Source organism: Elephas maximus, chromosome 14, assembly GCF_024166365.1.
Source record: "Elephas maximus indicus isolate mEleMax1 chromosome 14, mEleMax1 primary haplotype, whole genome shotgun sequence".
In the NCBI taxonomy this organism is placed as follows: Eukaryota; Metazoa; Chordata; class Mammalia; order Proboscidea; family Elephantidae; genus Elephas; species Elephas maximus.
In genome coordinates, this window is record NC_064832.1 from 99,287,842 (window position 1) to 99,302,754 (window position 14,913).

At 42.8% G+C, this 14,913-nt stretch overlaps 1 protein-coding gene across 1 annotated transcript in view; it reads right to left on the reverse strand.

Moving 5' to 3' along the window:
• Positions 1-14,913, reverse strand: part of SOHLH2 (spermatogenesis and oogenesis specific basic helix-loop-helix 2) — a 71,574-nt gene that overhangs the window by 22,258 nt on the left and 34,403 nt on the right. Inside the window, exons 3-6 of the mRNA XM_049853280.1 lie at positions 10,285-10,346; positions 10,099-10,203; positions 7,958-8,057; positions 4,101-4,208 (exon numbers count right to left, since the gene is read on the reverse strand). Coding sequence (XP_049709237.1) covers positions 4,101-4,208; positions 7,958-8,057; positions 10,099-10,203; positions 10,285-10,346 — 375 coding nt within the window. The remainder of the gene's footprint in view (positions 1-4,100; positions 4,209-7,957; positions 8,058-10,098; positions 10,204-10,284; positions 10,347-14,913) is intronic.

Below are 14,913 nucleotides of genomic sequence, written 5' to 3' on the forward strand. Positions count from 1 at the left end.
AGTCCCTGCTTTCAATTCTTTTAGGTATATACCTAGGAGGGGGATTTTTGGGTAATATGGTAATTCTCCCCACACATTTGTCAGTTTGTTGAACTGTGGTGGCTTGTGTGTTGCTATGATGCTGGAAGCTATGCCACTGGTATTCCAAATACCAGCAGGGTCACTCACAGTGGACAGGTTTCAGCTGAGCTTCCAGACTAAAACAGACTAGGATGAAGGACTTGAAGTCTACTTCTGAAAAAATTGGCCATTGAAAACTTTATGAACAGCAGGGAACACTGTCTCATATAGTGCCAGAAGATGAGCCCCTCAGACTGGAAGGAATTCAAAATACAACCAGGGAAGAGCTGCCTCCTCAAAGTAGAGTCAATCTTACTGATGTGGGTGGAGTCAACCTTTCAGGACCTTCATTTGCTGACTTGGCACTACTCAAAGTGAGAAGAACAGCTGCAAACATTCATTAACAATCAGAATGTGGAATTATGAAGTATGAATCTAGAAAAACTGGAAGTGGCCAAAAGCAAAATGGAACACATAAACATAGATATCCTAGGCATGAGTGAGCTGAACAATCATAGGGTCTACTGTGCTGGGAATGACAAATTGAAAAGCAATGGCATCCCATTCATCATCAAAAAGACCATTTCAAGATCTATTCTGAAGTACAACACTATCAGTGACAGGATAATATTCATAAACCTACAAGGAAAACGAGTTCATACGACTATTACTGAATTTACGCACCAACCACTAAGGTCAAAGATGGAGTAACTGAAGGTTTTTACCAGCTTCTGCAGTCTGAAATTGATCGAACATGAAATCTGGATGCATTGATAATTACTGGTGATTGGAATTCGAAAGTCGGAAACAAAGAAGAAGGAACAGAAGTTGGAAAATACGGCCTTGGTGAAAGAAATGATGCCGGAGATTGCATGATAGAATTTTGCAAAAACCAATGACTTATTCATTGCAAACACCTTTCTTCAACAACATAAACGGCCAACTATACACAAGGACCTCACCAGATGCAATACACAGGCATCCAATCGACTACATCTGTGGGAAGAGACAATGGAAAAGCTCAATATCACCAGTCAGAGCAAGGTAATGGGCCGACTGTGGAACAGACCATCAATTGCTCATATGCAAGTAGTTCAGGTTGAAACTGAAGAAAATTAGAACAAGTCCACAAGAGCCAAAATTTACAGACCATTTCGAGAAGAGATTTGACTCACTGAACACTAATGACCAAAAACCAGACGAGCTGTGGAATGACATCAAGAACATCATCCATGAAGAAAGCAAGAGGTAGTTAAAAAGACAGCAAAGAAAAACCAAATGGATGTCAGAGGAGACTCTGAAACTTGCTCTCGAACGTCAAGCAGCTAAAGCAAAAGTAAAAAATGATGAAGTAAAAGAGATGATGATTTCAAAGGGCGGCTCAAAAAGTCAAAGTAAAGTATTATAATAACACGTGCAAAGAGCTGGAGATAGAAAACTGAAAGGGAAGAACATGCTCGGCATTTCCCAAGCTGAGGGAACTGAAGAAAAAATTCAAGCCTCAAGTTGTAATATTGAAGGATTCTATGGGGAAAATATTAAACAATGCAGAAAGCATCAAAAGAAGATGGAAGGAATACACAGAGTCACTGTACCAAAAGGAATTAGTCGATGTTTAACCATTTCGGGAGGTACCATATCATCAGGAACCGACCGTACTGAAGGAAGAGGTCCAAGCTGCACTGAAAGCACTGGTGGAAAACAAGACTCCGGAATTTGATGGAATACTAGTTGAGATGTTTCCACAAGCAGATGCAGCACTGGAAGTACTCACTCATCTGTGCCGAGAAATTCAGAAGATAGCTATCTGGCCAACCAACTGGAAAAGATTCATATTTGTACCCTTTCCAAAGAAAGGTGATCAAATCAAACGCAGAAATTATCAAACAATATTATTAACATCATACGGAAGTTAAAATTTTGCTGAAGAGAATTCAAAAGTGGTTGTGGTACTACATTGACAGGGAACTGCCAGAAATTCAAGCCAGATTCAGAAGAGGACATGGAACAAGGGATATCATGGCTGATGTCAGGTGGATCCTGGCTGAAAGCGGAGAATACCAGAAGGATGTTTACCTGTGTTTTATTGACTGTGCAAAGGCACTCGACTGTGTGGATCATAACAAACTATGGATAACACTGCAAAGAATGGGAATTCCAGAACACTTAAATTGTGCTCATGAGGAAACTGTACGTAGTCAAAGAGGCAGTTGTTTGAACAGAACAAGGGGACAGTGCATGGTTTAAAGTCAGGAAAGGTGTGCATCAGGGTTGCATCCTTTCGCCATACTTATTCAATCTGTATGCTAACCAAGTAATTCGAGAAGCTGGGCTACATGAAGAAGAATGGGGCGTCAGGATTAGAGGAAGACTCATTAACAACCTGCGATATGCAAATGACACAACTTTGCTTGCTGAAAGTGAAGAGGACTTGAAGCACTTATTGATGAAGATTAAAGACCACAGCCTTCAGTATGGATTGCACCTCAACATAAATAAAAAATCCTCACAACTGGACCAATAAGCAACATCATGATAAGAGAGAAAATACTGAAGTTGTCAAGGATTTCATTTTACTTGGATAGGCAATGAACGCCCATTGAAGCAGCAGTTAAGAAATCAAAGGACATACTGCTTTGGGCAAATCTGCTGCAAAAGACCTCTTTAAACTGTTAAAAAGCAAAGCCATCACTTTAAGGACTAAGATGGGCCCAGGTCAAGCCACGGTATTTTCAATTACCTCATATGTCTGTGAAACCTGGACAATGAATAAGCAAGACTGAAGAATAATTGATGCCTTTAAATTATGATGTTGATGAAGAATACTGAATATCATGGACTGCCAGAAGAATGAACAAGTCTGTCTTGAAAGAAATACAGCCAAAGCGCTCCTTAGAAGCAAGGATAGCAAGACTTCATCTCACGCACTTTGGACGTGTTATGAGGAGGGACCAGTCTCTGGAGAAGGACATCATACTTGGTAAAGTAGAGAGGCAGTGAAAAAGAAGAAAACCCTCAACAAAATAGACTGACACAGCGGCTGTACAACGGGCTTAAGCATAACAGCAATTGTGAGGATAGTACAGGACCAGGCAATGTTTCGTTCTGTTGTACACAGGGTTGCTATGAGTTGGAACTGACTCAATGACACCTAATAAAAACCTAACAACAAGTCCTCCATATGAAATGCCCTTTTTATGATGCCTTTTCCAAATTAATACTAACGTTTTGGTTAAAGGTCAATTTAGTTTTCACCTTCTCCAGAATGCCTTCCCTACCTTCCCTCTTCGATAGCCTTCCTGGTATCTTTTTTGTGTTCTTCTCTCTCATATCATTTATGAAAACATAGTTGTCATTTAACAACCTATTCAGAAGGCTGTCTGAGCACCACCCTGAGATTTTCACCTTGGTCTCCGGCCATATTTGGCACAGAGGGGGCATCACAAACATACGTAGAATGACTAAACGAATGAATGAGTCAGCGGCACCTATTTAGTCGCCAGTTCTACTACTTTTACATAGAATTTTATCAACAGCACAAAAAAATTACGAAAGTAATTTCTCCCTAACCAAAGGAATAATGCTAAAAATAGCTGTATCAAAATTCACCTCTCTATCACTGGACTGGTTGAGACTGGAGGACTCCCCAAGACTAACCCTTGAGATACTCTTCAAACCTTGAACCAAAACTAATCCCTGAGGTGACCTTGTAGCTAAATAACAAATGGGCTCAAAAAATAATGAATATCACCCTGAGTATTGTGCCACTTTAAAAAATCACCTCTATGACACCAAACGGTCAACAATTACTTTAAAACAAAGATGACGGGGGCGGGGGTGTGTGGCAGCGCAGGGAAACTAGATTAATGGAAACAGCACAACCGGAATGGAAATAATGAGAATGTTGACCCAACGTGAAGAATGTAACCAATCTCACTTAACAACTTGCGCAGAAATTGTTGAATGGGAGCCTAAACTGCTGTGTAAATCTTCGCCAAAAACACAGTAACGTATTATTTAAAAAAAAAAAAAAGAATCACCTCCTCAGCTTTTCCTTGTTTGAATGAAGACGAGAACTTTTCTGGTTTTTCTTGAGATCAGACAATGGAGACTTTAATTCAAGCTCAGTGTCATGTGGAGAGTTGGAGCTAGAAACAGGAGAAAATCACACCACGCGTTAAGAAGGAGAACCAACGGCAATTAAACAGTAAGCACCCAGACATGACCCAAAGGATGCTTCTGGAAGTCTCTTGCTATATATACCAGTATGCAGTAAATACTGAAGCCCTTTACCTTGTATATTTGGTTCAGAATGTTTTATCTCAAAATTTCAAAAGAATTTATTACCAATATCATCATAAATTCAATGACTGACCAAGATTTTAAAATAGCCTAATAAAGAATAACAGACACTTAACCCACTGCCATCAAGTCGAATCCAACTCACAACGAACCCAGAGGACAAAGCAGAACTGCCCCATAGGACTTCCAAGGCACAGTGACCCCACAGGACAAAGCAGAACTGCCCATAGGATTTCCAAGGCACAGTGACCCCACAGGACAAAGCAGAACTGCCCATAGGATTTCCAAGGCTGTAATCTTTTTGGAAGCAGATCGCCAGGTCTTTTCTTCCATGGAATGGCTGGTGGGTTTGAGCCTGACCTTTCAGTTAGCAGCCAAGCACCTTAACCACTGCACCAACAGAGCTCCTAACAGACACTTAGGATTAAAACATTCTGACCACACTGACTACGACTAACCCAGATCATATGGCCTTATCTATCCTTCTGAAGGAAAAAAGGCACAAGGAGTTAGAGGGCCTACGTACACCCACAAGGGGCCCGAGTTATACAACCATTAAGCACGAGGCTGCTAAACAAACGGCTGGCAGTCTGAACATGCCCAGTGGCTCTACAGGAGAAAAGACCTGGCAACCTGATCCCATGAAGATTACATCCTAGAAAACCCTACGGGGCAGTTCTACTCTGTCACACGGGGTCGCCTGGAGTCAGAATCGACTCAACAACACCTAACACAACAACACATACATCCTATTCCACCTTGGTCAGCAAAGGACAGGTCACTGACCTTTTACGTTTTGTTAATTAATGGACATTTCCTGCCTTTTTGTAGAACCTCTCCAGGCATTTTGATGGATTAAAAAAAAAAAATTCTTTCCCTAATAAACCTGAAAACTAATCTTTATTCTATTATACCAAGAAACATGATTTGATTTGACTATTTGGGATTATTTATAGTTGTAGGATTCTAAGGAAAGACAAAGAAAAATCCAAGATAAGTAGTGATCAAATAGCAGTTGCCAAGCAATATAAGAAAAACACGACACTTTCTTTACGCTGAGTGAAATAAGTCAGCCACACAAGGACCAACGTTGTGTGAGACATTGTGTGAGACGTTGTGTGAGAGCACCACTACAAAACCCATGAAAAGGTCTACACACAGAAAGAAGCAATCTTCATTGGTTACAAAGGAGGGGTGGTGGTGGGGATGGAAAAACACTTAACAGAAAAGAGGTAAGTGGTAACTTTGGTGAAGGGTAAGACAGTGTGCAATACTCGCGAAGCCAGCACAACTTGTACAAGGTCATGGAAGCTCCACAGACACACCTGAACTGCCTGACAAGGCAAGGTCATGGAAGCTCCACAGACACACCTGAACTGCCTGAGGGACGGAACTGCTGGGGTAAGGGCTGCGGGGACCATGGTCTCAGGGAACATCCAGCTCAACTGGCGTAACATAGTTCATAAGGAAAATGTTCTACATTCTACTTTGGTGAGTAGTCTTAAAAGCTTGCAAGCAGCCACCTAAGATACTCCACTGGTCTCGCCCCATCGGGAGCAAGAGAGAATGAAGAAAACTAAAGACACAAGGGAAATATTAGTCCAGAGGACTAGTGGGCCACAAGTACCACAGCCTTCGCCAGACTGAGTCCAGCAAAACTAGATAATTCTTGGCTACCACCACTATGACTGCTCTGAAAGGGATCACAGTAGAGGGTCCCAGAGAGCTGGAGAAAAATGTAGAACAAAATTCTAACTGAAAAAAAAAAAGACCAGGCATACTGGTCTGACAGAGACTGGAGAAACCCCAAGAGTATGGCTCCTGGATACCCTTTTAGCTCAGTAATTGAAGTCACTCCTGAGGTTCACCCTTCAGCCAAGGACTAGACAGGCCCATAACACAAAATGAGAATAAAGGGGCACACCAGGCCAGGGGCAAGGACTAGAAGGCAGGGGAGGGACAGGAAAGCTGGTAATAGGGAACCCAAGGTTGAGAAGGGAGAGTATTGACATGTCCTGGGGTTGGTAACCAATGTCGAAAAACAATATGAGTACTAACTGTTTAATAAGAAGCTAGTTCTGTAAACCTTCATCTAAAGTACAATAATAAAAATAAATAAATAAATAAGTTAAAAAGAAAAATGTAACATTTTCTAAAATCTCTCCTAGCCTCGTGTCCCGGGCTAAGTTGAACACAGTAAATCTCTCTGAGGTTAAAACGTTAGAGAAGGACACCAGAAAGCCGTTGAAATTTCCGTTCCACCTACGTGAGTTCACCTTTGGCTTAGCCACACTTGATGGCTGCCAAGTCTCTTGCGTGTTCAAAATAGTAGATGGTCACATTTCTACCAAGGGTAGCTGGCCACATTCTACAAGTTCCAGAAGTGACGCAAAATTCTCACCATCACCAGCGCTCGTGTTCTCAGTAGTTGTGTCCGTTTTTTGTAGCCCTATGCTCTATTTAGAACCTCCGTGAAATCAGCTTCATGTGAAGGGAAGAAATCCACTAAAAATCAATTTGTATAAGCATACGGTCTTAGCATTGGGAGGGTCTGACTCCCCAGTTCCACTGCCTATCCAGTGCAGGTCTGAATGCTAGTTCTAAGTCTACGAGCGATAAAGAGACAGGCAAACAGACACAGACTGTTGTTGGTTGCCATCAAGTAGGTTCTGACTCATTGCAACCCTACGTTGTTTGTTGTCAGGTGCCGTCCAGTGGATTCCAACTCATAGCAACCCCATGTGACAGAACAGAACTGCCCCATAGTGTTTCTTAGGCTGTAATCTTTATGGAAGCAGATCTCCGGGTCTTTTTCCTGTGGAGCTGCCGGGTGGGTTCAAACTGCCACTTTTTAGTTAGCTTAACCATTGTGCCACCAGGGCTCCTAAAGGCACATTAAAATTTGTCCTATGTATTTTTTTTTTTTACTCATAAGGTTATTCTAAAGGTTACATGATGTATGTGAATGAAAAACTAAGTCTTTTTTAAGAGTAGTTTTCATGAGTTGAAGGAGCCCTGGTGGCAGAGTGGTTAAGCTCTCGGCTGCTAACCGAAAGGTCGGCGGTTTGAACCCACCCAATGACTCTGTGGGATAAAGACCTGGCGATCTATTCCCATAAAGATTACAACTTAGAAAACCCCATGGGGAAGTTTTACTCTGTCACATGGAGTCGCTGTGAGTTGTAACCAACTCAATGGCACGCAACAACATGTAAACTTTTTGTTTGAAGAAAGGATTTCACTGTTTAAAAACGTTTGAGTACCTCTGCTCTTATTTCACTTGATGAGTGATAACCCAGACGCTGTCTTCACACATCCAGTGATGGGGAACTTCTACCTTTCCGCAGCCTCTCCTTCTGTGGTCAACTATGGCTGCTATGAAGTGCCTCCTTCTGTAATGCACACCCGCTGGTCCCAGGTCCAGATTCTGCAATCCAGAAAAGGCCCCACCCCTCTTCCGAATACTGGTCTCCTTTCTGTTGCGTCACCCCCAGGCCCTAAGCTAGTATTCCACAATTACAGAGTTCTGCAGATTGCTTTTTACATGAAATGTCCACTGTAAAAATTGCTATTATAAAAAAGTACAAAAACTAACCAAGCGACTAGATCAGTAGAAAAATGTCCCAGTTGTTCACTGTAAGACCTGTGCGGGGGTGATCCAGGTTCTTCTGGCCTCTTCACATTTTCACTCTTAACTGAAAGTTTCAAAAAAGGTGAATTTTAACTTAAAATTGCTGATGAGGATGGTCCCAATCAAACACACAAGCCCCAATCAATAAACCAGTTATCCCTTCTACGTGACAGACTCTACAAAGCAGTGCTTTTAAAATAGAAAGCAATTTACAAATTTTAGTCTGTGAAGTATGTAACCACAAAGCAAAAAAAAAAAAAAAAATACTATACCATTTTCCCCCAGGACATTCTCTCTTTTAACCACATTCTAATAACTTAGCAACAGGTGTGCCTAAAAAAATATTCAACCAAGTTTTATTTATCAATCCCTTATTTATAGGTAAGAGCCCCGATGGTGCAGTGGTTAACACTCGGCTGCTAACTGAAGTATCGGCAGTTCAAACCCACCAGTGGGTCTGCAGGAGAAAGATGTGGCAGTCTGCTTCTCTAAAGATTACAGCCTTGGAAACCCTATGGAGCAGTTCTAGTCTGCCTTACAGGGTTGTTAAGAGTCGGAATGGACTCGACAGCTGTGGGTTTGGTTTATATTAAAGTAAATGTCAGAGGCAGTAAATGTGCATGAGTCTTCCACAGGCAGCTGCCTTGTCAAAATATGGCATCTGAAAGTTGTTTTTTTTTTTCCCTCAGCTGCTCATCCTCAGAGCAAAGATGAGACAGCTGGAGGAAAATGTGGTTATGGCCAGCAGAAAGCATGCTGGACAGGTGGTCCTGAGCAGCTGCTCCATTTCCACCAAGAACCAAAGATGACATTGCAAAGAGACGCTGGTCACTGTGGCTAGCTATTTCCAGGAAGAATGCTCACACCGCAGGGCCTGGGGTGTTACAGCCAGACCTGCTAATTCTCCCTGAACACTAACAAAGAACCTACAGAAAGGACGAGTTTGCTGAATGCTGTGTCATCCACAGCCAAGATTACACGGGAACTCTGAATGCTGTGTCATCCACAGCCAAGATTACACGGGAACTCCCCAAAGCATTCTTCAGGACTGTCTGATGGAAACAGCTAAATTTTCCGACTTCCCAGTCAGTATCCCAGGCCTGGAAAGACCACCATCTTTACCCAACAGTGATTCTGGTGGAACTTAGCTTCAGCACCCGGAGCCCATCCTGTTAAGTCAAACCAAAGCTAACCTAGTTTAAGTGTTTAGATGCTGGTGATAACCCGGTGCCATCGAGTCAATCCCGACTCATAGCAGCCCTCCAAGGACAGAAGAGAACCGCCCCACAGTGTTTCCAAGGCTGTAATCTTTACAGGAGCAGACTGCCACCTCTTCCTCCAAGGAGCGGCCGGTGGGTTCAAACTGCCAACCTTTCTGTTAGCAGCCAAGTGCTTAACCACTGCGTTACCAGGGATCCTTACACATAGGCAAATTAGGTCAAGAGTTTAGAAACCTGAGGTCTACCCAAAGTGCTGACACAAAGTCTGCATCTAAAACTCCCAAACAGAAAGGACAGACAACCTGCTAACTTAAAGAATGGAAATAATGTATGTGCCAGTGATCTGCAAAGCAGAAAAGTCCTGCTGTTGTCAGCGGCCATCGAGTCAGCCCCCAACTTGGACAACCCCATGTACAGTGGGGCTGGAATGCTGTGAGCACAGGCTTTTCAATGGCTGCTTGGTTCCATTTCTACCAAGTGGCTCCGGCTTTTAGACAATTATACAACAACACAGCAAGACCAATTCCATTTCAAGGACAGAAATGATGGTAGCTAGGTTACCCAAAAAGTAACAATCTCATCCCCAAAAAGTCTGTGCCTCCCACCTACTGCATTTGTCCCTAACTCAACACAGTTTAAACCTCTGAAGATATCACTTTTCTACACATTTAACAACGCACCCCTCTATTTAACGTACACGTGTGCTCTTCAGACCACAGTCAACAAATGCTACATGCTCTTCACAGTCCAGAGCACACAGCGAATCCTTAGCACATAAAAGGCATAAACTGAAATTCTGACAATAAACCAATTTAAAACGTATACAGTTCTAACAGCATTTTAATCAAAATTTTTCAAACCTTTGGAAATGTATTTTTCACTCACCAGTTTTTGAGAAATACGCTTTCCAGTAATTTACCAGAATACTCATTTTTTCCATTGTCAGTGGTTCAGTTAAAATAATATCAGCTCCATGCCCTGAAATACAATCTAAGAATCTTTGTATTAGATATTGATCTTATAATTTGTATTTAGACAAAAAAACAAATAACATATCCAGCAGATACATACCTTCAAAATTTTCAGGAATTAGAAAAACAAACAGCAAATGTATGTTTTTCTTCTTGGCAAATCTGAGAGAAAAAAAAAATGTTAAAATGAGGCAAAATCACCATCTAAAAATTGGGATTCAGTATTTTAGCTTATTAGGAACTAAACTACAGTGATTTTCTTTATTCCTCTAGAATTTAAAATTGTCGTGTTAATATGGAAACTTAGTAAACGTAGCTTTAAAAAATGATTTTAAATCTGATCAAGACTCTGAACCTAATCACCAGTTTCTGTGAAGTTCAGGGAACGGAGGGCCATTTAAAGATGCATGCAATCAGCAAAAGCCAGAATGTGAGAGATTCTGTAAGAAAAATGGCTGGGTTTTGTCCCTTTGGAGCACAGTTCTGCTCTGCACCTGGGTTTCCGTGTGTCAGAATCCACCCCGTGGCAACTTACAACAACAAATATTTGTGAAAATAAATGGACACGACGGTGGCTCCACCACACGTTGGACACAACCAATGTCGCTGAAATCTACCTGAAAAAAGTTGCTGAATTGGCAAATATTTTGTTACATATATGTATTTACCACATAAAATAATTTTTATTTGTTTTGACAAAAAATAAGAAAAAAAAAGATAGCAGGAAGGGAGAGTTGAGTCCTGATTTGTATAAACTAACAGTTTTAAAAAAAAAATGGCAAGCAGAGATATTTGAACACTGGTTATCTGACAATATTAAGGAATTATTATTAATTTTCAGGTAGTTTTGTTATTTTTTGAATAAAAAGTCCTTATCTTAGAGATGTACTTATTAAAGTATTTATGGATAAAATGACATAAATCCCCAGATTTGCTTTAATATAATCCATCAGTGGGCAGGAGTTGGTGGGGGAAGGTGTGTGGAGAGGGTATACATGAAATAAAATTGGTTCTGTGTTGATAACTGTTGAAACTGCTCAATTATGGGTACAAGGAAACTCATCTTATGATTCTCTCTAGTTTCACGTTTGAAGTTTTCCATAATAATAATTGTTTTAATGGTAGTACGGTTTACTAAACTCAAGAGTTCAATAAATCAGAATTGAGGAACACTGAGTCTTGGTATTAGCTAAAAGGAAACTGTTTTCCAAGTAGAATATTAGTATGAATCAGATTTTAAAGAGAATGGTTAAAACTGCCTAAGAAAAACAAACATTCTTAAATACTTGAAGTATCATTATTTTAAACCAACAAAACCAAACCCGTTGCCCTCGAGTCAATTCCAACTCAGTGAATCCACGTGACAGAGCAGACCTGCCCCACAGGGTTTCTGAGGCTGTAATCTTCACAGAGAAATAGACCGTCCTTCTCCCACCGGGCAGCTGGTAGGTTCAAACACCGGCCTTTTGGTTTCAGTTGAGTACTTTAACCACTGTGCCACCAGGGCTCCATCATCGATTTAGTATGTGGTTATATACGGTTGTTATTTATCCATTAAAATAAGACCTGGAATAACCTCTGTAATTTATGTTCCAGGTTCTGTACCAGGCTCGGGAATACTACGGTGAACAGATAAGATCTTTCTGGAGTTAACAGCTTCTTGGGGGAAGCCAGACAATTCACAAATTACTGGAGATAATTACTGTTGTTGTCAGGCGCTGTCAAGCCGATGCCAACTCATAGTAAGGCCATATGTTATGGATTGAATTGTGTCTCCCAAAAATGTGTGTCAACTTGGACAGGCCATGATTCCCAGAATTGGGTGACTGTCCACCATTTTATCATCTGAGTGATTTTCTTAGGCATTGTAAATCCTACTTGTATGATGTTAACGAGGCAGGATAAGAGACAGTTAGGTTACTCAAGTAGGACTCAATCTACAGGATTAAGCTGTATCTTGAGTCAATCTCTTTTGAGATATAAAAGAGAGAAGCTAGCAGAGAGACAGGGGTACCTCATACCACCAAGAAAGTAGTGCTGGGAGCAAAGCACGTCCTTTGGACACGGGGTCCCTGCGCTGAGAAGCTCCTAGACCCAGGGGAAGACTGATGACAAGTACCTTCCTGCAGAACTGACAGAGAGAGAAAGCCTACCCTGGAGCTGATGCCCTGATTTCAGACTTCAGCCTCCTAGACTGTGAAAGAATAAATTTCTCTTTGTTAAAGCCATCTACTTGTTGTATTTCTCCACTTGTTGTATTTCTCCACTTGTTGTATTTCTGCTACAGCAGCACTAGATAAGTAAGATGCCTTGTGACAGAGCTGAACGGCCCCATAGGGTTTTCTAGGCTGTTTTTTTTTTTTAATCTTTACAGAAGCAGATCACCAGGTTTTTCTCCTGTGGAGCTACTGGGTTAGAACTTCCAACCTTTAGGTTAGCAGCTCGGCATTTAACTGATGCACCACCAGGCTGCACGATGATTCAGCAAACGGCTGAAATGTGCCCAGAGCTGTGAAGGAAAGCCAAGGTCCAACAGGAGAACATCCCTGGGCACCACCCTGACCTGGAGCCTCAGGGATGATGTCCAAGAGAAATGCCTTTGTGGCCTGCTAGAAGACAGCCAGGTGAAAGGCAAGGTGGGTGGTGGAGGCAGACATGGCAGAGCTCATTCTGGAAAAAAGGAATGGCATATGCCCAGGCCCTGGGATGGCAGAGAAGAAGGTGAGTTCGAGTAAGTGGAGGTCCACGATGGCTTAACCCAGAGTGGCTCAAGGAGGCCAGAGGCAGGGAGAACTGGAGTCCGCGTCCAGCAGGCTTTTGTTGTTGTTGCTGTTGCTGTTGAATGGGCTCCAACGCACGGAGACCCTGTGTGTAACAGGATGAAACGTAACCCAGTCTTGCACCACCTTCTCGGTGGCTGGCATGCTCCAGCATTGTGGTGAACAACAGTACGCTGTGCATTCCGAGTGCCTTCCAGCCTAGGGAACTCATCTCCCAGCACCGTATCAGGCAGTATTCTAGTGTGATCCATAAGGTTTTCACTGGCTGATTTTCAGAAGCATATCGCCAGGCCCTTCTTCCTAGTCTGTCTTAGTCTGGAAACTCAGCTAAAATTTGGCCACCACTGGTAACTGTCATGGATTGAATAGTGTCCCCCCAAAACATGTGTCAACGTGGCTAGGCTGTGATTCCCAGTATTGTGTGGTTATCCTCCGTTTTGTGATCTGATGTAATTTTCCTATGTGTTGTAAATCCTGACCTCTGTGATGTTGATGAGGCAGAATTAGAGATAGTTATGTTAATGAGGCAGGACTCAATCTCCAGGATTAGTTGTATCTTGAGTCAATCTCTTTTGAGATATAAAAGACAGAAGCAAGCACAGAGAAGAGGGACCTCATTACCACCAAACAAGAAGAACCAGGAGCAGAGCATGTCCTTCGGACTCGGGGTTCCTGTGCTGACAAGTTCCTAAACCCAGGGAAAGATTAATGACAAGGATCTTCCCCCAGAGCTGATAGAGAAAGAAAGCCTTCCCCAGGAGCTGGCACACTGAATTTGGACTTCTAGCTTACTACACTGTGACAGAATAAATTAATTGTTAAAGCCATCCAATTGTGGTATTTTTGTTATAGCAGCACTAGACGACTAAGACAGAATTTGGGACTGGCTGTGGGGTGCTGCTCTAACAGATACCTACCATATGGAAGAGATTTTGGAATTGAGTAATGAGTAGAAGCTGGAAGAGTTCTAAGGTGCCTGATAGTAGAAACCTAGATCGCCTTGAAGACACTGTTGTTGGAATTACGGGCATCAGACACAATTCTGGTGAGGGCTCTGAGAGAAGTAAGGACAGCTGTAATGCTGGAGACCATGCAGTAAGCAGGAGCAGCAGCAGAGAAACAGCAGCAGCAGAACCTGGCACGAGACAACACGGGAGCTGACCCATGTAGCAAGAGCGCTGAGGGCCTTCAGGCAGGAAGCTTCCTGGTGGGGTGGGGTGCCTCTGGGCACTTACTGGTAGAGCTAGGCTTGCCAACCTACAGAGCAAGAGAGCTGAGTGCCTTCCAGCCAAGGTTTACTGGTGGAGTAGGGTGCCTCCAGGCACTCACTGGTAGACCTAAAGAGCCGTGTAACACTTGCTGACCAGGGCAGAGGCTGGGCTGGCCCAAGGGCCTGAGGAGCCAAGAGGCTGAGGAACCAGGAAGCAGAAGTTGAGGAGACAAGGAGCACAGGAAGAAGTGCTGCCTCAGTCTCAAAGAGTAGGACCATGGCCTCTGGAGTCTCAAAGGGTGGAGCCATGGCCTCTGGGGTTTCAAAGAGTAGGGCCACAGTCTCCTAGGTTTCATAAATGAGATCTTCAACTCAGTTTCTGAGTGTTGGCCTGCCTTTAACAAGTGCCAGCAGGATGGGGCTAGATCCTCTGCCCAAATCTGAGGGGATGGGGTTGCCATGCTCAAAGGGCAGAAGAATGGGGCCTACCGAGGCTGAAGGGATGGGGTTGCCATTCAGATGGACTAGAAGAATGGGGGTGCCTAAAGCCAAGGGAGCAGAGTTGCCATCCCTGTGGGCCTGGAAGGCAGAGCTGAAGCCAAGAGCCGAGGGGCCTCCACCCAGAAACCAGAGAGTATGGCTAACACCCAGAGTCTGGGGGGCAGAGCCACTGCCTAGATGGTCTCAGAGAACAGTGGATTATTTTCAAGCCTTGAGAGCTAATGTAATGTGTTCTGCT